The following is a 22,201-nucleotide window of genomic DNA, read 5'->3' on the forward strand; positions in this document are numbered from 1 at the left end:
AGCCAGTGGATACACGTGACAATTCGGATCCATCTGCCGTGCAAAGGTGTCCCAGTGTCGCACCGTGGAACGGCGGACATGGTAGTCGGTCATCAGACAGCACGCAAGGATGACAAAATAGTCGTGAGGGATCTTCCTTAGCTCCATGGTTGCTGGCGACAGCGGCAGGCGAATTTGCGAAAAGTGCAACAGTTCGCGGACGCTGCGCCCCATCTGCACCTCGACCTCCACAAATCCGTAGTCCACGAGACGCTGGATCATCCCGGTCAGGAGACGGCCTCGGTACCAGGTCCAGGGATGACTGGGATGGGATCGCATTAACGCCTCCACGGGAATACTGTTCGCTACCGGAGGTGCTTCGTCCGGGTGTTTCCGTTTGCCCGAGTGGATTTGGCGATGCCAGAAAGCGTCCTCCTTCACGGCGGTGGAACAGTCGAAGGCGTGACCGTATTCTACGACCACCGAGTGTAGCCCGGGACAGTAAAGATTGACGATCAGTCCGTTCTCCACGATGTTAACAACGGTGCCGTGGCACAGACGGCCGCGGTACATCACGTCCACCGCATTCCAGTTGTGCACCCACCGATCTTTCCTTCCATATAAATGCATCCGCAGTTACAATAGTAAGAAAGGTGGTACAAAACAGGCAGAAATCGGCCAGTCGATTTACGAATCAAAAACAGTACTCGTGACAGAGTCAACATAATTATTATGCAACAGGAACACATTCAATGCACATGAATCGCTAGCAGTAATTTCGAAAACGACAGCCCTTGTTTGGGCAGTAGGCGTTAAAACGCGGAATCCACTTGTTTGTTCTAATTTTCACACAGCACCATACTACAAGCGATATAACTGCACTTTGCGATTGCTTTATTCAGATTTTTCAAACGGCTTATGAAAGCTCATCACCGACACTTTATTTGCACTACACGAGTTACACACTGATAACACGGAGTAGCCGACTGTATCTCGGCGAGAGATGATAAGCATTTAAGGTGGGGATCAGATTATCGTGTTTGCTGGAGGATTTGTTCGGCCTAAATTATTCCTTAAACGCTGTTAGTGTATTACCAGCATTCTCTCGTTAGTTTCACAAGTTCAGTTTACTCATAATTGTGAGCATAGATGCCACGAGACGTTACGAACATCAGTCACTTGCTCGTTATTACGTTGATAATGTGAATACTGAACACGAACCAGCAGTTATGCACTTATGCAACGTTATTCAGTCGTATTCCCTATACTCGTACACAAGCAGTATTGCTCGGTTATTTTGCGGTATAAAACCGATGGCCCGGAAGGAAATTGACACCGGTATTAACCCGTTGACGGGCAATGGTGTCTAGAGGCGACAAGGTGTGTTGGGATTTTTTCCCAGCGATCGGTAACAGTTAATCGTTAACTAATAAGCAATAAGGGACTTTAAAGCAGCTTATAAAAACGTGATTTGAACTTGTGCCTTAAGGGATTTGGCCCGGTACATAGCACCAAATTTGTATACATCCAAGGCAACTTTCGCTGTCGCGCACTCCCAAACACTTTTTTGCATTGCTTTATGCTATTTTGTAGCCAAAGGATTTGTATACATAAACGAAAAAACCGTTTGTGCGCGCAACATCCGGTGCGGGAATTATTAGTGAAATAAAATTCCAAAAGTTTAAACGCGCGGAATTTTTGAAATTCATTTTAAAATTTGAAAAAAATGGTAGAAAGCTGGTTCGGTACCAAAACGATCTTCATAGTAATGTGCGTTTTCGTGCAGAATTTGAAGAGCATCGGTTCATAATGAAACTTTTGGTACACCTCCGCGCGTTTAACCTTTTGGGATTTTATTTCACTAATAACTCCCGAACCGGATATTGCGCGCCCAAACGGATTTCACGCCTACGTATACAAATCCTTTGGCTACAAAATGTCATAAAGCAATGCAAAAACGTGTTTAGGAGTGCGCGATGGCGTAAGTTCCCGTGTATCTATATGTGCCCGAATTTGGTACTATGTACCGGGCCAAATCCCTTGAGGGAAGTGGTCCGGTACATGGTACCAAATTCGTGTTCAGAGTACATGCACGAAATCACATATATATATATATATATATATATATATATATATATATATATGTTTCTCTTATAAAATATCTTTTTAATATTTTATTTTTATTCCGCGCAATTTGCGCGGAGTCTGCTAGTGAGTGAAATAAAATCCAAAGTTTAAACGGACGGAGGTGTAACGAGAGCCGCATTATGTGCAAGTGCTCTTAAAATTTTTCATACTGCAACACATCAGCATGAAGATCGTTTTTACACCGAAGCATGTAACCATCACTATTGTTAAATTTCAAAATTTGTTTAAACTTGGGGAAATTCGTTCTAAAATTTTAACAACATCATGGAAATTTGGTGTGGTGTACTACTGTCCATTTCAGCCAACTGGTCGCTGGGCCTCCGTATCGGAAGTTTGCTGATGGACTGCCGGTCGAAGGGCTAATAACATTTACTACGGAAGTACGGCTGCATCCCATTTCACAACTGATTGCATAAGGACAGATGAGGATCAGAGCACGGCTGACGTGACCACGGTCAATAATACGCCAGTGAGCAATGGTTAACCTGATTGTTAAGAAGTCTCGAAGTAATCGAGTCGTACATCGTTGCGGGGTCACTGCACGGACAGACGAAACGATTCCTGCACGCATTCCCATCGTATCTTATACCGGGCATTATTAAGGATGTTTTGCGGTAAAAATCTGTTTCATTCCATACCTTGGTAAACATTCAACCCTGAAAACCCTGCCAAGCGTTTTGTAGAACAATTTGAGATTGTCCAGTCTGGACGAACCCAAATGCGAATACCGAATGTCGCATACGGATTTTATGGGCATGACTAAAAATATTTACCGATACCACAAACTGAGGGGAGGATTTCTGCCCAGTTCAAGCAATATCTGACATGATCCGCAAAGCAAAACCATCGCCAACAGATCCGCTATTTTGCTACAGAAAAGCTAAATCTATCAGGCCGTTAACATCTGCAGTTTCAACCGTGCACAAAAAGCATTCAAGGACACCAGTGGCTATGAATCTCGTAACTGGTCGACTCATTCTTTACGACGTGGAGGAATTACATTCGCGTCAGCCTTAGGACTGGTAGAAGAAGTCAACAGAGCACCAGGAAATGGAAGGAGCGATTGTTTGCAGAGATATCTGTACATCTCTTGCGCCAGGAGTACGGCGAAATTGTGCGTGCTGCCGTGGGACTGTCGACGTTTAGCTAGCGTTTGGGGGTTTGGAGGATGACCTTTGATCCATGGCCCATGTTGTGCTTGTGCAACCCGCATCTGTGCATGCCAGTATGGTTATGCAATAAAACCTACCCTCATTGCGCTTAGGTTGTTGTTGTTCGGTATCGCTTTAGTGCAATAACGGAACTGGATGCCATTTTGTTATAATCATATCGATTTCGTGCCGTCGTCATTTATTATTGAGTCTTCCTCATGATCCAACACATGCCATTAAATTCGTGGACATGATCTTACTTGCAGACATTGTTGCATTCTCGTATTCCCAAACACTTTTTGGCATTATCTTACGGCATTTGTAGCCAAATGGTTTATATATACATTCTGCATTATTTTGTGTAGAAAATGTTTGGCGCACGATATCCGGTTGAGACGTTTTGGGCGAAATGAGATTTACCAGTCAGAGTTTCCGTTCGTGTACAGGAATTTGGCATATATATAGGAACTTACAACGCTGTCGTAAGTATCGGCTGATTTGACGTTGGTTAGAAATCTTCAAAAGAACAGTTGTATGATAATCAATTTTTACTTCCTTATTGACCGGAGCCTAGCAAAGGTCCTCTTATTCAGGTGAAATTAAAAATTGTGTGTCCGTCTGTGTGTCGGTTACGGAAGCAAAAAATGACGTCATATAAGGAATCCATACTTCCTTCCGTGCTTCCGATGTGATACTTCCGTAACCGACACACAGACAATTTCACAATTTTTAATTTCACCTGAATTAAAAGACCTTTGCTGCACTCCGGTCGATTAGTGCGTACTACGATTACAATTATTAGCATCACAATTACGTTAATAAACTCTTGTCACCAATAATATTATAAATTATTGTTGCGATGAGTGTAGTAGTTTAATAATTTTATTTATTCCCTTGAGTGACATACTTCTGCTGCTGCTGTATTTTTTTAGTGGAGATAAAGTATTTTGCATACTTAGTAAACGCCCAGTCTCATTTCACGGTGGCATCCAAGAACACAAGTCATGAACTTACGCGAAAACAGGTTCCGATACTTAATTCAATTTAATTGTAGGTACATGTGAACTCGAGTATGTTCTTCTATTATGCGATTGAACTACCGTACAGATATCTCTACAGTTAGTGCGGCACTGTTGCATTTACGATGATGGACAAATACACCGATGTCTCGTTTTAGCGTTTACTGCGCAAACCAGCGCTTCTCTGTCCCAACCGAGTCTTTTGGGATTTTCCTACTGCCCACGGCAACTGCTTACTGGTTTAATTAATGTTTTTGATCACGGATCACCTGGCCCCGCTTTTTTCTCTATACTGCACATTGTTCATACACCTACAGAATTTGCACACCGTTATTTCTCAGGTGACTCGTGCGTTAATTCTCGTGAAACATGGGCACTCACTCCTTGAGGAAATCGATGTTGGCAAAAGATGGGCAAACTGAAATTAATAATTTAATTACTTGTTCCGTAGAGATAAGCCAAACCCCAGCAGACAGCTGTAGCTGTTTCCGGCGTGTTGACATGTATCTGTATGATGCACAAATAACCTGCGCAAGTAGGTCGTTTTGTATCGATTTTCTTTGCATGCGTTGGAGAAATTGAAGTGAGCTGAAAATCGCCTCCAGCGTCGTATGCTGTGGAAGCGCCGTGTACTGTTACGAACATGTGCACGCAGCTTCTGTTCATCTAAGGTGGCATACATACTTTTACTTTGTTTACCAACGTGATCTCTGAGCGGATGCAGATGTCATTGCCAGCTTCCTTAATTCTTTAAAATCTTCTTGTACAGTGCGTACCTTTTTGGAAAGCCTTATGCGTTTGCATTGAGCAGCAACAATGCAGCATCAAACTGCCAGTTATTTTACTGATTCAGAAATATCGGTACCAGTCTGATGCCAGTTCAAAAAGACTGATTTTGTAAGACTCTTGGCTTGGTGCATGGTACCAGTTTTATTATATACCCGTCTTTCAGGATTTTAGAGAGTTTAAAGTTTTTTTATTATTTGGATGGATGATTCGGAGAAGAATGGCGCAGGGAAGGGCGCAAAGAGGAAGCTGGATTTTTCTTCGACACACACTGGTAAGATTACCTCTATACTAAACCTGAGAACGCTCTGAGGCCTCCCTTCCTAAAAATTCCGTATTTTGCTTAAAGAAAGGAGATAGTGGGAGCTTTTTAAAAAATAATTTCGTTGGCACTGGTCCCAGGGGCGTGGTCACAAACATTTAAAAAAAATAAGCATATCGTATGCAGTGTGTTGTCAATGTGTTAGCTATAGCTAACACATTGTTATCGTTAATGTTTACGGTACTTGTTAACATGTGTAATTAATGCCTTTGAATGAATGTGTAACTAGAGATACCATGCCATTGCTTCAAAATCGGTACACCGGTTAACATTCACCTATATGTTTCAACACATTAAGCCAACAGTTTTTACAGTTGAGGATTTACCATCAGCACAGCCTGGATCGCGCCCATCCGTATGGGAAGCCCATTCTGACCGAACGGATGTGGAGAAGTTGCTGCATGGGCAATTCAACGAGGATTTCCAGCCGACCCAGACGACCTTTCCGTCTGGTTTCCGCAAAGTTATCCGTCCAAGCGGTCAGTGACCGTGTCGCGCCGTACTTCCAACCTTTGCTCCAGCTGACTGAAAATCTTCTTTTACTCTTTGCAGATCTCGAGGGCTTCATGAGTGTCGCAGCGACATTTCGCCCAATATTGCCGTCCAGTTCGTATTCCAGTATCTATGCCAATTTGAACGGTTCCCGCGATGTGATGCTGCAGAAAGCCGGTGGCGCAGTGTGGGCGGCGTACGAGATCGCCTACGGAGACCAGATTGCCGTGTTCACCGCGTTCATGACGTCAGCCCTTAAAGCTCAGCAGATTCCGGTAATCTGTTAGTAATTTAGTAGTTATTTGTTTTCACGAAATTGCAACATCTCGCTCCGCTTAGTACATCATATTACCAACATGCCCTGTGATAACCATTTGCAGTACCAACCGCAGACCTCGCCGCAGCGAGCACGGCTTCGAATGCAGGAGAAACGTCGAGATGACAAAGCCCGTCTGGCGCAGTTCGTTGCCATGCTGCCCGGGTTCGAGAACATTAGCCCGCCGGATCGCAGTATTTTACTCGCGGAAAAAACGTTTCTCAGTACCTTGGTATGGGCTGTTCCTTGGATATATCAAAATAGTTGTATCACTTGTATGCATGCCAAAGTTTCGACATACAGATAAGTTTCGGCTTATTCTCTATCTGGTGTTATTTTTCCGTAGCTGCATCACATGAAGTTCTTTCACAAGGGAGATTATTATTGCACATTGCCGGGTCCCGAGCAGATTCACTCCAACAACTACTGCATGGAAATGATGGGTATGGATCCGGAATTCATCCGGTTCTGCAACAAATTCAGCGCTGTATTCAACGCGATTGGGTTGACGCTTACGGAAGTATATCTACTTCTGGCCGCATCGTTTTTTGATCCTGGTAAGTAAGCAAAAAATTGTTCAAGATTCGGGGTTGTTCCGGGTCCGGGATATTCAAGATCGGAGGTTCCACTGAATCTAAATAACATGCACGAGTGCTCGTATATTTTGCCGGCGTACTGATCAAAACGAACCAATCAGCAAGTATTAAAAAATACTTTTTAATATTGTCAGGATTAATGGTGTAACCGTTACTATTGTCTGTTACTCATGCTGGCACCCAGCACCCAGTTCTAAAGAGCTTGAAGAATTATTCTTTTTGTTCTAAATTGGTTTATCAAGTTCAAGTGTAAATGGCGTTTAGCTTGTACAATTTGTCAATAAAAAATCATTGCCCCTTTATCATACATACATCGATCGACCTTGAAGGCGAAGTTGTTACTCAGAAGTCAGAAGTTTAGTCAATGTGACTGTTTTACTGAGTATATAAGATACTGTACTACGTCTGCATTGTTAACTGCACTGGAATTACTCTTCATTAAAGCAAACTACCAAAACCACGTTAATTGTATCAAATAGACAACCAGGGAGGATTCTAACACTTCTGGTTGTTTTTTTTCGATGGTTTTCTTATGATCATTTTAATTTTTACGCAGACATTAAATACGATTCATGTTACTTCAGCGCGCTTAATACACAGGAATTGTAGTTATCGATTTGCCCGGTTTTCCACAGGCACCACCACTGCGTCGGCTAAGCAGGCACTCGCGCAGCTGCACGCGTTTTATAAGGATGCGCTGATGTACACGATCGGCTATCGTTGCCGGAATCCGGAGGAACGCGCCGCTGTCTACCACAAACTGAACGAAGCGGCCACACTGTTCCCCACGGTGCACCAGGTTGCGCTTGCGTGGTATCAGAATGTCGACAGGACGGTGCCACCATTTCCTGCCCCGCTCAGGACGCTGCTTCAGGACTGCTTGAAACGTTAATTTCTTTGACTGTTCTTATACCGAGCCCCACTACGAATGCTAGCGTGTTTATTGCCTGCTCTCTGACGAAATGTTAGGAATTGTGTGGGCCGGTGAATCCTTTTGCGTGTTTTCAGTTTTGTCGCGATAGGCTGTCATATCTGTCGTACGCACCGTGCACAACTGATGTGCATTATATTTACAGAGACAGTCGATAAACGACCACCTACGTACTCATCTTGAATTTCGTGTTTGGTTTCAGTTCTGCAAAAGCGGATATCCTCATTGTACATTTTTCTTTGACTGCTACTAGGGTAAACCAGATTTGCAAGCGATTGATGACTATTTTGTACGCAAAACTCATTTCAAATTTTCAGGTCATTGGCAGCAGATATTACATGGCTCAACAACACCATTATATCGCGATAGTTGTCAACATAGCGACGCTGAGCCAGATGACAGTTGACGTAAATCAGCCGCTTCATTTTACTGGCCAGATGCGGTGGTCCGCGGAGATTGCACATGCAATGCGCGACATGTCGCATAATGTTGTTACGCGTTCACAAACCGCTCCAGGCCGATGCTTTTTATCCTTGAACTGACACATTGAGGGGACCGCCGAAGAGCACGGATTTGGGCGTCCACACTCCACAGCACCGATTGCAGTCCGTGCGGAAGCAAGAACGCCTTGCTCTGCGGTATGTACCGTTAAAATTGAATTCAAAACTGTTCAGTTTTAGCGGTTTTAAACTTTAACGGTTTTTAAGTTCAAACCATTAACATAATCAGACTGGGTTGTAGAAAATAAAAATATTAATAACTTCACCAGGTTTTATAGACTTTTTAGCAAACCGCAAGAACAACGTGCATCGGCTTCGCGTGAAACGCACCTCATTTCTCAATTTTACATTGATTTTAGCATTGTATTTCGGGCGCACGAATGTCCTGGCCGTTGTTCAGCAGGAAATCGCGGCGGTTTTTTAGATGACTAGGATCTAAAAATCAAAAGATGGCGCGCAAAATGAACTAAGAACAAATGTGGGTACCATGAACAGTCTCCGGGACGCCCGGTGTAAAAGAATCCTTCTGCTGGTTTAGGAAGTGAACGGCTTACCTGGTCAAAGAAAGGTTACCCTGGGCATTTGGTCAGCACGATTCATATGGGCAGAAAGGTCACCATGACTTCGAATCAGCGGCCCAACGAAGTTTGCCCAACGAAGTACGGCATCCAAACGTCGCAAGGGGCGATGAGCGCTGCGACTCGCTCAGCAAAACGGACACGAGAGCAAAATATTGAACATCATTGAGCTACCCTACGCTACCTACTAGATAGCTCACTAAGTGACTATCTGCATACTGACTGGCTTGATACTGATACTGCATGCTTCCTCCCAACTGCACAGTTGTTCTGTTCTGCACGGAACAGAACAACAGCATATATAGCGACAAACAACATAAACCTCACCCTCAGGGGCAAGAAAGCGTACATAGAGCCGGCAGGAAAAACAGATACTAGCCCGTACAAGTACGAGTACTCCCGACTGAACCTTTAACAGCTCATCTTTGGAAAGTATATGACGAAAGGATTTGACTTGGTCTTAAAAATTCTTGCGCACATAAATCACTCAGTTTCGCCTACGAGTTCGTTCCTTATTTCACTAGTTTTCGATTTTCTTTCTCTCTGCTAGTATATACTACACTAGTACAAAGTCAATGACCGCGGGCTTGCGCAAGGCGTTCGATTGGGATGGAAAACAATCCACGAAGCCATTTGTTTTTCTGATCTAGTGCTGCGTGGGATTTCGTTTCATTAATTATTCATCGTTCAGTTAGATATCGTCGCCATGCACAGCGCGACATTTTTGTAAGTAATTTGCTAATATTATGTGTGACGGTCTGGAGAAGTAAAAAATTAGGGGGGGGCTCGGGGGACTCAGTCAAAGGGGGCTCTGTCAAATCTTAAATGCGAAAACCAGACTAAAATCGTGAACAAAAATACACTTTCAGCAAGGTAGACATTACGTAGACGGTAGTTATCCGACTTGAAATTCACCATTTAATGGAAATAACTTTTCCGGGATTGATACGAGTATTTCTGTGCTCGTAATAATATACGACCGCCCGATGGACATAAAGTTCACAGAGAAAAATCACAATCGCAATCATGAAAAGTGCCGATACAATATAAACAGTGGACAGTAGGCTGTGCATTTGGATTGACGCCGCTCGTTGTGTGTGGGTACTCGGTCGAACGCTGGGAATGTAGGGAACTCGGTAAGCCAAATACACTATTTCTGTGTGCAAGCTGACTATGTGTCTTAGATTTCCAGTTTTGGCAAGCCAAATGATCCTAAAGCATAACGAAATTTTGTTTATTGCAGCGCTAACAGTTTTTAAGTTGAATTTCGCTTGTGGTAGCAGTAACCGTCTGAAATGGTTTCACTTTTCACGTTCCTCATGCTTACGTACAAATCATTAACGCTTTCGTGTAACGGTGATTGACGGGGCAGTTGGTACACGGAGATGTGATTATGAAACTGAGCTGAAGCAGCAGCAAAAAAGCCAGATCTTTGGTACACCGGTGTTTCGTAATATCCGAAAATCGCTATCCTTTTGCGTTTGGACAGTGCAGCAGCATAATCAAGAAATTCCGGCAGGGAACTTTCTGAGTTGTAGAGCATCGCCTTTGATGTCAAGGGTTTCAAAATTGGGCTATTCTGGAAATGGAATGATTTAGCGGATGTCTGCCGTGGCACGATAGCGCTCCAATGGGTGTGGGTACCATCTATATTTTCCGGCCCTTTTAATTACGGTAGCCGCTAGATGAAATGGCACCACTTTTGGATCCGGCCGCTGCCTGCCCCCCGCCGGACAGCGCACACGTTACAGCAGCGTGTGCGCTGCTTTCCGTACACCAGACTCTGTGGTGCCATATTTCATCTAGCGGCTACAGTATTAGGCTTTTAAACGGTATTGAACGATAGTCCACGCATTTTTTGTCTACATATGTGCTTAACGATAAAATAGTAACATTTTGCTTTTTCAAGTATCAGATTTACGCGTAAACTCTCACTCACCATAAATTCTATCGGAGCAGTTTTGACGAGGAACAACGGACTGTATCCCGAGCGTACAAATTCAGGAACCGTTTGAAAGGGTGGTATTAAAAATGAGCTCGGCAGACTTGAGCTTAAACTCGCGTACATTATGCTAATTACAAAATATGAAAATAATAGCCACTGCGTGATAATAAGTCGTGGTGCATGATATTCGTGCGGTAAAGGAGTGTCGAGAGCGTCTAAAAAACGCGCCAAGTTTCCACAGCACTAAAAGCGAAATGAATGTTCTGCCATTTACCTTCACAGAAGAAGCTGCTGACGACATCAAACGCACTTCGAAAGGATACGGAAAATGCGAAAGACAGCTTTTTTAGTACAGATTCACGGTTCTCGATTTGTGCTGCACCGCGGTCATAGGAAGGACTCGACATTCTGCCAGTGCGCACACAAAGTAGCGTGACGAACACGCCTATGCCGGATAGCATAAGCCCCGGCCAGTATTTTGTCAAGGTGTTAATAAATAAACCTTCGACGATCGACCGGCTTCCGACACTGGAATCTACTAGATCTCCATGATGAATCAGGATGTAATAATCCCGCACCAGCGCGCCGCTAATAAGCTCAAAGTCGCGTACACGCGCCGGTGTTACTGCAAGAGGGCAAACGCTCATGTTGACCTTTCCAGTCAGCAGATCAGCCGGCGCTCCGTCGTATTTGGTCCCGTCGGATGTAGTGAATTTCGTTAGCGGTACGCTCGTGGCCAGCAACAGAAGCCTGTTCCAATCAAATCAATTTCACTGAGGCTTTGCTCAAGTACCTAGATTACGGTCTGTGCACTTGTAGAAAACCACTTTAAACTGTTTTACTGTATATTTCCTACCTCAAGCCTAGTTTGTTACTAATTAATGTTAATAATGTTATGGATATTCCACAGAAACATCCGGATCCAGACGGACTTTCAAAATTCCACGGTGGATTATTGGAAACACTGACAGTAAACACTCCAGTAATATTAATTTTAGAATTTGCTGCTCTGTCCGCATCAGCCACGGGAACTACCAGCTGATTATTACATACGGTCAGGGACAAATCCTGGCAGGCTTGGTACAGTCTGGTGTACTCCATTTTGTTCACAAGACCGCAATATATAATTCAGTCAATTTGTAGAACATGCGTTTGTTGCAGAATGCGCGGCTATACAGTGCAGGTGCTAAACCAAATTAGGCCTGCTTTTGTTTTCACAGGGCAGCTAAACTTACAATACAATGATGTTAACATGGTTTACAAATTTTTCGCTACTAGTGTGTATTTTGCGCACCGTTTACTTTGTTTTTAAGCAAACGGACATATGTTTATTTGAACTGCTTGTTACTACAACGAACTCATCGTTTCTGCTTATTCCGGTATTCCCACGAGAAGGGCAGAGTCAGGGCTCACATTATATAATTTTTAGCATTGTTGACATTACTGTGTGTCATTCAAAAAAATTCTTTGTCGAGGAGAATTCGGTTTAAGTACGGTTTACAATATAAAACAAAGCGGGACAAGCGTGTTGTTGTGCACTAATTTCTTTATTACACAACAAATATAACAGCAAGACTGCAAAACTTTTTGTGTCCATCATTGCTCAGGCACGAGAATGCGGATAAAAAAGCGCTCCAACGCCGTAACGTTTGTAAAACGCGCTACAGATTTAAAGGGGCATAACAGTCAACTGGCTTGGACGTTGGAACTCTTCGTGCAGTTGTGTGGTTCACAAATTTTGGCGCCGAGTCTAAGGCCTACCGAGATTTTCAGCGTGTCATCATCGAGGAGGTTGCCGATATGCGCGGAAGGCAACGCGTTGAGCCATATACCAGCTCCCGGTCTCGACTGAGCAAGGAGGCGCGCCTTATTAACATCATCGTACCGGTAGCTAGAGACACGTTGCACAAAGAGAGGTCCCATGCTTATTAAGACTTGCGGAAACCTGGTGGTGGGAGTTCTGTTAGTTTAGAATTTGTCTTCCACTTTTCCAGACCAGCACAGACATCGACGGCCAGCTGATCGGGAAGTAGCAAAGAAACTATGTCGGAGACGGAGTGTATCGAAGCCAGAAAGGCGGGGAGCGCTGTAATTAATTCCTCCGAGCGACGTAAATTGTATATCGTGTGGAGTACTGTGCTGCAAATGTGATTTTATTTCTCCAACACTACTGGTGGAGGCTTTACTTCTGTGACGTATGTACGCGATTGCATGAATAATAATTATCATTATTATTAATATTGATATTTACATTTCTCGAGATTCTGCGTAAACGCATAGCAACGGTACAAGATCGGTTGTCTGGCTGAGTCTGTTTTGTGTTGTTGTTGTTTGTCATTCAGTTAGTTGTTGTGGTCTGGAATATTATTAATAAACTTACGTAGTAAGTACTTCACATTGGCGTGAAGGATGGTAATTGCCCTTTCTGTTTAAGAGGTAATTGACTGGTCAAAAGTGGTAATTGACCATGTCTACGGGAGGCACGTCACCCGTGGGAGTAACAGGCACTCAGACACGCACGCCGAATACTGCGGTGTCGGGTGATGATGACTCCACCGGGTTGCCCAAATTAAGTAAATTTGACCCAGACACGATGAAGCTGGAAACGTGGCGTGTACAGTTTAATAGCCACGTGGAATCGTTCAAGATGACCGATGACAAGAAGAAGCCACTACTCTTGGGATCCCTGAATCCGAAGGCCATGGAGATGCTAGCCTCCATGTGCCGCCCGAAGGATCCAGGTCAGTTCACGTTCGAGGAACTGTATGAGAAGTTAAAGCTGGTATACAGCAAACGGACAAATATAAGAGTAGAGCGTGCTACCTTCTTTTCGATTAAGCAGAAGTCAGGTCAGACTTTGTTGGATTTTTCGAACGATTTAAGGAATCAGTGCGTCAAGTGTGATTTTCCAGACGCGTTTGTAGATGACCAGCTGTGTGCTGCATTTATGTCAGGTGTAGCCAGTGAAACTACGCGCCGTTATTTGTATACGTTGCCTGTATCGTCTGTTGAAAAATTCGATAAATTATACGAGGAAGCGGATAAGTATGAGACGAGTAAAGCAGACGCTAAGCAGACGGTCGGTGGTAGATCGTCGTCCCCGGACGTAGCAGCGATAAGGCGCGGTGGATACGGTGGTCGCGGTAGAGGCCGAGGCGGTAGGTTCCGAGGATCAGGCCGTTTTGGACAGCGGTCCAGTAAAGCAGCTTGTTATGGGTGTGGTTCAACCGAACACATGAAACCGGATTGTCCCCATAAGAGTACACAGTGTAATAACTGCGGCCGCCGAGGTCACCTGGCAAAAGTATGCAGAGCGCCAAGAAGAGGGCGTGGTCAGAGAGGGCAGAGGAGAACAAATTATGTAGAAAGGATGCCGTACGACGTTTTACGTACAGGGCCAGTAACCCCGTCGTCAATTTTTGTCCCGTTAAATATTGACGGCAAGACTGTGAATATGGAGTTAGATACGGGATCGTCAGTCACGATAATGAGCAAGTTAACATGGCGGAAAGTTGGTGCACCGAAGTTGGAGAAAGTTGACTACTGTTTGCGTAGTTTTACTGGCCATGTCATTCCGTTAATGGGAATGGTAGATGTGACAGTTAAGCATGGTGGCGTAACGAAGTCACTTAAAGCGTTGGTTACTGAGCAAGGTTGCAGTATAATTGGGCGCGATTGGATATCAGAGTTACAGTTAAGCGCGCTCAGTTTAAAGCAACTACAGCAAGGTACTGTAAGTAGAATTGAAGAGTTTAGCCTTGCAAAGATACTTCAGAAGTATAAGGCAGTGTTTAAGGACGAGCTTGGTTGCTGTAGAAACTTCAAAGCACATTTGTACTTGAAAGAAGGCGCTCGTCCCGTGTTTTGTAAAGCAAGGCCAGTACCGTTTGCTTTGAAAGAAGAAGTCGAGGAAGATTTAGAACGGTTAGTAAAACTGGGTGTTCTCACACCAGTTGATTATGCAGAGTGGGCTGCACCAATTACATCTATTAAAAAGCCTAAGAAAAAAGTGCGTATCTGTTCTGACTTAAGTACTGGCTTGAATGCGTCGCTGGATGTACACCAGTATCCTTTACCACATCCTGACGAATTATTTGCGAAATTAAATGGTGGTAAAAAGTTCAGTAAAATCGATTTACGAGAAGCATACGCACAAATACCGTTAGATGAAGAAAGTGCAAATTTGGTTGTCATAAATACGCATAAAGGATTGTTTCGGTACAATCGATTGCCTTTTGGCGTAGCAAGTGCGCCTAGTATTTTTCAGCAGTTGATCGAAAATATACTGCAAGGTTGTGAAGGTGTAGCAGTATATCTTGACGATATAATTATCACTGGTAAAGATGATGAAGAGCATACGTAGTAAGTACTTCACAACTTCGTTAATGTCATCATACACTCTTTCTCGTGCGCCCAAAGCGCCACAAAGACCGCGCACTCTTACCACTGGTTAAAATTATAGTTTGTGACTTTTGGTAGCACATAATAAAGCGAAAAAGCTAATAAAAATGAGTGTAGTCAGCCTATAACCTGCGTTAAACAGGTCAATCGCTCGTTTTGATCAAAATTCTATAACTCATACAGTAGAGAATGCTACAATAAGTATGTTATCGTTTTCGCTTGCAGTTATGCCTGGTTTGCGAACCGACGGCTTTAGATCTCTTAAAAAGGCTATAAAGGATTCTCTCATGACCGAACTGCAAATACGTACTTCGAAGTAGACATAGTAATTGTGCCTGGTTTACGAAGCCGACGGCTTTACATCTCTAAAAACAGCTATAAAAGGTTCCCTTATGACCGAACTACAAATTCGTACGCCTACCAGTATTGCTTGTGATAATGTTTTAACACACGATTACAGCAACGCCAACAAATGGTCCAACAGATACAATCGCCGGTTCCAGCGCTCAGCAACTTTTCATTGGCGAGATCTTCCTGGTTGATACACTGAAACGCTCACAAGGCGCGATCACCTGAGGCCAAAGTCAACGTCACTAGTGTGCTCCTAGCCAAGGAAATTTTATATAGTAACGAATTACACGCTCAGTCTGGACCGTGCACGAACGCAGTACGCAGACTAGGCGGAATAATTAAAAATTTAAAAAGCGTATTTGCCGGATGCCTTCGACATGGAACGCACTGCGCAATTGATTATCGGTATGACGCTGTTGTGCGCCGCATTGCCAGGTAAGAAAACAGCTGATAACGTTTGGCAGAAAATGGTACAATTTTAACTAACTAGCAAACTTGTTTAGTAAGAATAAGAATCTGCGACTCATTTTAACAAATACGAATGGTTGGATTGTTGGTTATTCGTTATTCATGTGATATGAATAACTTTAATATATAATCTGCGGCAGCCCCTACGATACGGCGCATGATACTCAAACATTTTTAGTCACGCCTATGAAATATGCGGCATGGGTCCACGGTAGCGCCCTTCAGCATCGGCACTTGGAAGGAGCCATCAACGACTGGAAGCTCTTGCACAGCCAAACGGGATCCGGTGTGGAGATACGCAGAGGAAGCAGTTCGTCAACTGTCGCCACCTTCGCCCTTCCGATACCGGCCCCCGTGATCATTGATGACCGCCGGCTGAAATTTGTCAAAGTGATGGTGCGCTATCGAGCGGAAAACGGCGCTTATATTGACCGGGTGATCGTGAACGACCGAGAAAACCAGTTGAACTATGTCTTTTTCAGTAGCCCCGCCTCTTCGAAACAAATCCAGATGATAACAGTCCATGCCGCGGCCGGAGTAAACACAGACGCGTTGTGGGGCTACGGTGTGGCGATTCGCGTTAATTCTGGGGATCGGTGTGATGCTATCCTGGAAATTATCTCTGCTGGAATAGATTTTGATTAACATTGGAATCATGTAGTTCATAATTCAGTGTTCTTATAAATATTATTTTAGTTGGAATTGTTGATAACTAAAACGGACTATTCATTTACCTGATAACCGTCATGTAGCAGCGTAGCTTAGAAAAATTATGACGGTATCAGAATGTTGTTATCTCAAACGATAAGTTCTCTACGGCTGTAAAACTTTTGTACCGGCACCGGTTTATTGCTTACGTTTCTTGCTTGCAAATGCTATTTGGCTGTCACTGAAGGTATTGTGATACGATGAAGCAAATTGCGATACACTCGACAGGACGAACGCGAACGATCACGTTACCACCAATCAGAAGGCCAAAGTACGCCGTCGAAGCCGCAGCTATTTGAAAGAGTTTCGTGGTAGTTTAAATACCGGCTTATAGGATAACTCGTTTAACCGTAACAATATTAAAACTATTTTTAAAATGGTAAAAAAGAGTGTGCCGGTAAATGGAACGCTGTGCAGCTGTCCGCTAACGATCGGGACACGGGTGCTTTTTATCTGATCTTTAGGAGACTTCACGTACGCCATACGCCCATACCGGTATATACGAATGCCTACACTCCAACGGCTACCAGCTGCTAGTGACGCAGCGTTACTGGACCAGCGCCATCCTCTTCCGCCATGCCACAATTCTCTGCATCACCAATGCGCTTCGGCGACCCCATGGAGATGGAGTGGTGCGCTTCCGGTTTCTCCCGATACCTTCTTGTCGCGCAAAGCACGAGACTAGCTGCTGACCACGGTCATCCCGGCGGTAAAAACCCGCATTTAAAAATGTAGTGTATATCATGAATCTAGGAAAGTGTACTTGCTTTTGGCGGGCACTGCATCACCGAGGCGCAGCTGGAATGTAAGGTCTTTTTGTAAATTTGGTCGGGATACGCCGTGTGGCTAGGGCGAACTTCGATGGGCTCAGCACCAACGCAAAACCGGTGCCATTCCAAGATGAAGACTGACAGCGCCAGCTGGACCGACGCCGGTGGTTCGGAAAACGGCTTCTACAAGCTTGTTCCGTAATTAGAAAGCATAAATTCAGCGTCAACTACAAATTCACGGGTTATAGCTAGACACGGCAGGGGATAAAAGGTGGCAGTGGCACCTGCCACTGGCAGTTGCCACTGGCAGTGGCATCTGCCACTACCGGGTCCGGCAAGCGATAAAACGTGGCAGTTGCCACAATACTAAAATCCGTCGTAGGTGATTCTGGTCGCGTCCGGTTACTTCGGCAGCGTTAAATTTCGGGAACACGCGAATCACGTTTTTTCCATTGAAGTCAACTTGGTGTCAAAAAAGTAAAACTTTTTTAACGCTTCTTGGGGAGTGGAAAAGGTCGCAAAAGTTGACTCGTCAAATTCTTAGAATATTTCTGTTTTTTTTTAATTATGCACTAGCTGTAATGTTAAAAAGCAATACAATACATGAAACTGTTTCCGTCCGACCATTTTTTCGCTTGGGGAACTCGAAATTTCCAGACATCAATGAGTATAACAACTTCATAGCTAACCAGCTTAAATCAGTTGGAATGGCTACAAGATTTACTAGCGTGTTTGTCCCCCTCCTGGAGAACAAAGAGGCATCCGAAAAGATTATGCACAGACCATAAAATCAGCCCATCAAATGTGTTAGTACGAGAATGGGTGTCTAGGAAACTGCTTTTTTGCTTCTATATGAGTAGTCGTGAGACAAGTTTTCTGGGTTTATCGTCTGCTGGTTTCTTAGATGCCTTCGGTTCTCTTAAGACATCTGAGAAAGCGTAAGTTTTTCTTACAAAATGTTATGTAACAGAAGTGATGATGTATGAACTAAACAGGGGCCTAAGAAGTTGGAGATTTAGAGAAACCGCAATCTAAAGAATCGAAGTAAGCGTTAGCCCGCTACGATTGCCACTACAGGTAACACTTCCGGTAATCACCGTAACTGAGATGACTTAGTGTGGCAAAGGTCCGATAAAGTTTTATAAATGTTTCACAAATAATACGGTATATGGATGTTTGTGTTGATCGGGCATCACAATTACTTGGGACTTATTTCGGATTTCTGGCAACTACCACGTTTTATCGCTTGCCAGACCCGGTAGTGGCAGATGCCACTGCCAGTGGCATCTGCCAGTGGCAGGTGCCACTGCCACCTTTTATCCCCTGCCGGACAGGGAGAGGGCGTTTAACACATCGTGAATGCGCTTGTCCATCCCTATGGATACATAGTGATCGTCCGTCGATCAGTTATACGTAAAATTAACACGAGTGGATTCATAATTAAGAGTGGATTGCGTTGTGTTTGTGCAAATAGTAAATACATACAGACTGTATGTATATGATAATATTATACTCACGTCGGATTGAGATAATTATGATGTGTATGTTATGTGGATGTAGTTACTCTTGTTACTGCAGAAATCTGGAGGTGAAGTGATTGTAGTCGGTTTTCAGGTTTACCACCGTACACAAATTCACTGACGAGTTTTTTGCTGCGGCTTGAAGGTCGTCGGCGCAGCGGTGAAGTGATTGGTGACAGATCTAGAGAGCGCCGAAGGCGACGGCTAAGATTTATAGAACATCCAGTTTTTTGGCGAATACAGTAGTTTTTGGTTGTTCTGAGTGAGTTTCCTCATTAGGGTAGCAGCGACATCGCGGAGTTACTTACTCGTGACCTTTTTCATAACAACAGAGGAAAACATCCCAGAAATATGTAAGATCCTACTGTTTCTCCTATTCTTGCACTATGTACAGAGTAATGTACCCTAATTTCTAAAGCAAACCAAGTTGACACAGCTTTGTGTGACTGGTAGTCACGGATGTAAGCGTTCCAGTTGGCCACGTCCGGGCAATAACGGGCCCAGGGTGTAGCTTATCCGTACGTATACGTACACTGATTTACGCGTACTTGTATGAAAGTCTCGTGAATGTTGTGCTATTAATTTGTGTCCGTAGCAACTGGCCAGCGAATGTCCCTGGTGTTGCTACGCTGTCATATTTAGTTGGTTGTTTGCGCCTTCACAGGCGGATAATAATAAAGATTATTATACCGCCATACAGAGATGACGGTTGGGAGGAAGCGGGAGGTCCCGGCGGAGAGCCGCGACATTCCCGGCTGTGGTAGAAAGGTCGCCGCGCGGCAGAGTAGATCGGAGAATGGGTTTATGGGTCCGGCGGCGCGTTGACCGGGGTTCAGGTAGCGGAAAAAAAGGGCGCTGAGCTTTTCGTCCAGGGGCTTCCCGAGTCCACGTTTTTCTTGAACCGCTCGATTTCCACACGGTAGTGGGCGACCGGGAAATGAGTGTGCTCGCGATGGTGCATGAGCACTCGCGCCATAATTGACCCCGAAAACCGGGATCGGATATGTCCTCGCCGTTGTTAAACAGGAACTTGCGGCGGTTTTCCACCTGGCTCGGATATATGAATTAAACGATGTCGCACACAGTTTTTCTTAGAGTAAATTTGCAGTTAGAAAAAATTACGAGCCTTGGACTGTCTTCGGGACGACCGAAGAAAGCAAATCCTGCCGCTGCAGACGCACGCTGGACAGCCTGTCCACGCCACTAATGCACTCCTTGGGATTCATTTTGAAACACCGGCTCAACAGGTGGCGCGCGGCATCCGGCTCTTGATACGGGAGCTCCGGCGTCCCGGCCACGGTCGATGACATCAATGCAGCTGACGCTATATATAATTAATTCCCCGACCGCTGCTGGCCAACTCCACACGATCAATGACGTCGTCCACTAGTGCGGTTCTCGGAACGGTTGTGTATATACACGCAATCCTGTCAGTATTTTAAATAATTCTGCGATGTGTATGCATGCTACTTTCCGCATGGGCATACACGGTAATAATCATTAAACTTAACCTTCCCAAGACCTACAGCGGTTTTCATTACTGATTGGTGTCAGGTCCAGTATGTAATAAATACGAGTACTATGTACTGGTACCAAAACTGAGCACTGAAGGTAGGCCGCCCATGTCGGTGTTGTTTCCGGAGAAAATCAACGTCGCTTTCGCTGTGATTTTGTCGGGTTTCCGCTGTTTCCGGTTCTCCTAGCTCGATGTTCTCCTTTTTTTATTGCCAACAGGAAAACATCGAGTTGGAACATGCGGAATTTACTCTAGAGCGATCGAAATGACGTTTCGTTGCCAATAAAGCGGTTAACCCGTCCAAATTGCCGGTATCCATAGTCTATCCTATGCGCTTGTTGAATAATTTCAGTAGGTTGTTCGCTGGAGTTTGTGGTGGTGAAGAGCTGTCGGTTGCAGAACGGTACGGTTTCGGTAATGGCGCCTTGTACCTGGTGGCTGGTGGGCCATGAAAGAGCTGCCCCACATAATCAAAACAGCCCCATCATCAAAACACCTCTCCATTACCAGGGAAATGGCGAAGTGCGTTGGTTATGAGGTCGTCACAATGGGGAATCTGTCAGACTGTAAACTGTGGCATCTTCACTGAAATCTGATTTTTTCCGCAGACATATATGGTATTTTCCGGAACAGGCAGACCCCGCCACTCATGGTTTTTTGGTCAGGAGCAAGCCTGTGAAACTACGCCGGTAGACTGCGCTATTGTAGAATGCCGACCGGCAGTGGCCTGGTAGATGTAATTCAGATGGGCATATAAGAGCATACGGCGTGGCCGCCTTAGCAGTATTACAACTTGCGGGGGTACAAACGGCGTTGTCTTTACTGAGTAGAGACAGCGCTGTTTACATCCCCGCAAGCGATAACTCGACGATGTGAAGATAATTGTTGCCTATGGAATATTCGACCAATGGATCTTGGAGGGGCGATATTCTTGGCGCGGAACACAGCTGGTAAAAAAAGCTAGGGTAGGGATGAATCCTTGGAATTCAGTTGCACTCAACTGCCATGGACTGTTGTCATACAGTTCCGCATCTCCTAGCTCGATGTTTCCTGTTGTATTGGTGTGGAGCGATCGGAATGATGTTCCGTTGCCAAAGAAGCGGTTACCCAGTCCAAATTGCCGGCGTCCATACTTTGCACTTGCTCAGTAATTTGAGTGGGTTGTCCATTCACAACTGACGGCTCTCGGCCATCAGGAACTTCCAGTGAAGTTCACTGGCAGTTTGTGGTGGTCGAGACCCGTTAGCTGTGAACTGTCCGGTTTCGGTAATGCCGGCTTGTACTTGGTCGGTGGCCGGCCATGAAAGCCTCTCCACATCAAAACTGCCCCATGATCATAATACGTCTTCATTTCCATGAAGTGTTTTGATCCTGGGCAGTTCGCAACGGTCGCATGAGAGTGTGGAATCTGCTAGAGTGTAAACTGTGGCCCACTCCACCAAATCATTTCTGCGAAATATGCTACGTGCAACATTCTGGCACTATTACGCTGGAATATGCCAAGCGTCAGCGGCAACAAACGCATCAGTGTAGGAGTGAACGGCAGCAAACGCATCTTCCAGGAAATATCCTTATGCTTAATAACTTTATGGCTACGTGACTAGCTGCTCCTATTTCCAGTATCCCGTACATCTGAAATTCCCCAGGAGTATTTATCGATCAGTAGTGGCTCTCAACACGCACACCCGCTTCCCAGTTATCCGC

The 22,201-nt window shown here is 44.6% G+C and overlaps 2 protein-coding genes across 4 annotated transcripts; both read left to right on the forward strand.

Annotated features, from left to right (window-relative positions):
- Positions 1-4,775: 4,775 nt before the first annotated feature.
- On the forward strand, positions 4,776-11,769 carry LOC129588918 (uncharacterized). The gene is made up of 10 exons (XM_055483338.1): positions 4,776-5,194; positions 5,250-5,357; positions 5,720-5,884; positions 5,958-6,172; positions 6,278-6,445; positions 6,560-6,770; positions 7,445-7,994; positions 8,058-8,378; positions 11,046-11,566; positions 11,674-11,769. The coding sequence occupies exons 2-7, from the start codon at positions 5,285-5,287 to the stop codon at positions 7,699-7,701; spliced, it is 1,089 nt and encodes a 362-aa protein (XP_055339313.1). The 5' UTR covers positions 4,776-5,194; positions 5,250-5,284; the 3' UTR covers positions 7,702-7,994; positions 8,058-8,378; positions 11,046-11,566; positions 11,674-11,769.
- A 3,879-nt stretch (positions 11,770-15,648) lies between these two features.
- Positions 15,649-16,909, forward strand: LOC129588948 (uncharacterized). Of its 3 annotated transcripts, none has more exons than XM_055483378.1 (3): positions 15,649-15,950; positions 16,162-16,379; positions 16,469-16,909. In XM_055483378.1, the coding sequence occupies exons 1-3, from the start codon at positions 15,893-15,895 to the stop codon at positions 16,565-16,567; spliced, it is 375 nt and encodes a 124-aa protein (XP_055339353.1). In that variant the 5' UTR covers positions 15,649-15,892; the 3' UTR covers positions 16,568-16,909. The 3 variants fall into 3 exon arrangements, with proteins under 3 accessions (XP_055339353.1, XP_055339352.1, XP_055339354.1); XM_055483379.1 differs by having other exon boundaries at positions 15,660-15,950; positions 16,466-16,909; XM_055483377.1 differs by having other exon boundaries at positions 15,653-15,950; positions 16,162-16,909.
- The last annotated feature ends 5,292 nt before the right edge of the window (positions 16,910-22,201 follow it).

The sequence above is a fragment of the Paramacrobiotus metropolitanus genome, unplaced genomic scaffold (genome assembly GCF_019649055.1).
Source record: "Paramacrobiotus metropolitanus isolate TYO unplaced genomic scaffold, Prichtersi_v1.0 Parri_scaffold0000032, whole genome shotgun sequence".
NCBI classification, from domain to species: Eukaryota; Metazoa; Tardigrada; class Eutardigrada; order Parachela; family Macrobiotidae; genus Paramacrobiotus; species Paramacrobiotus metropolitanus.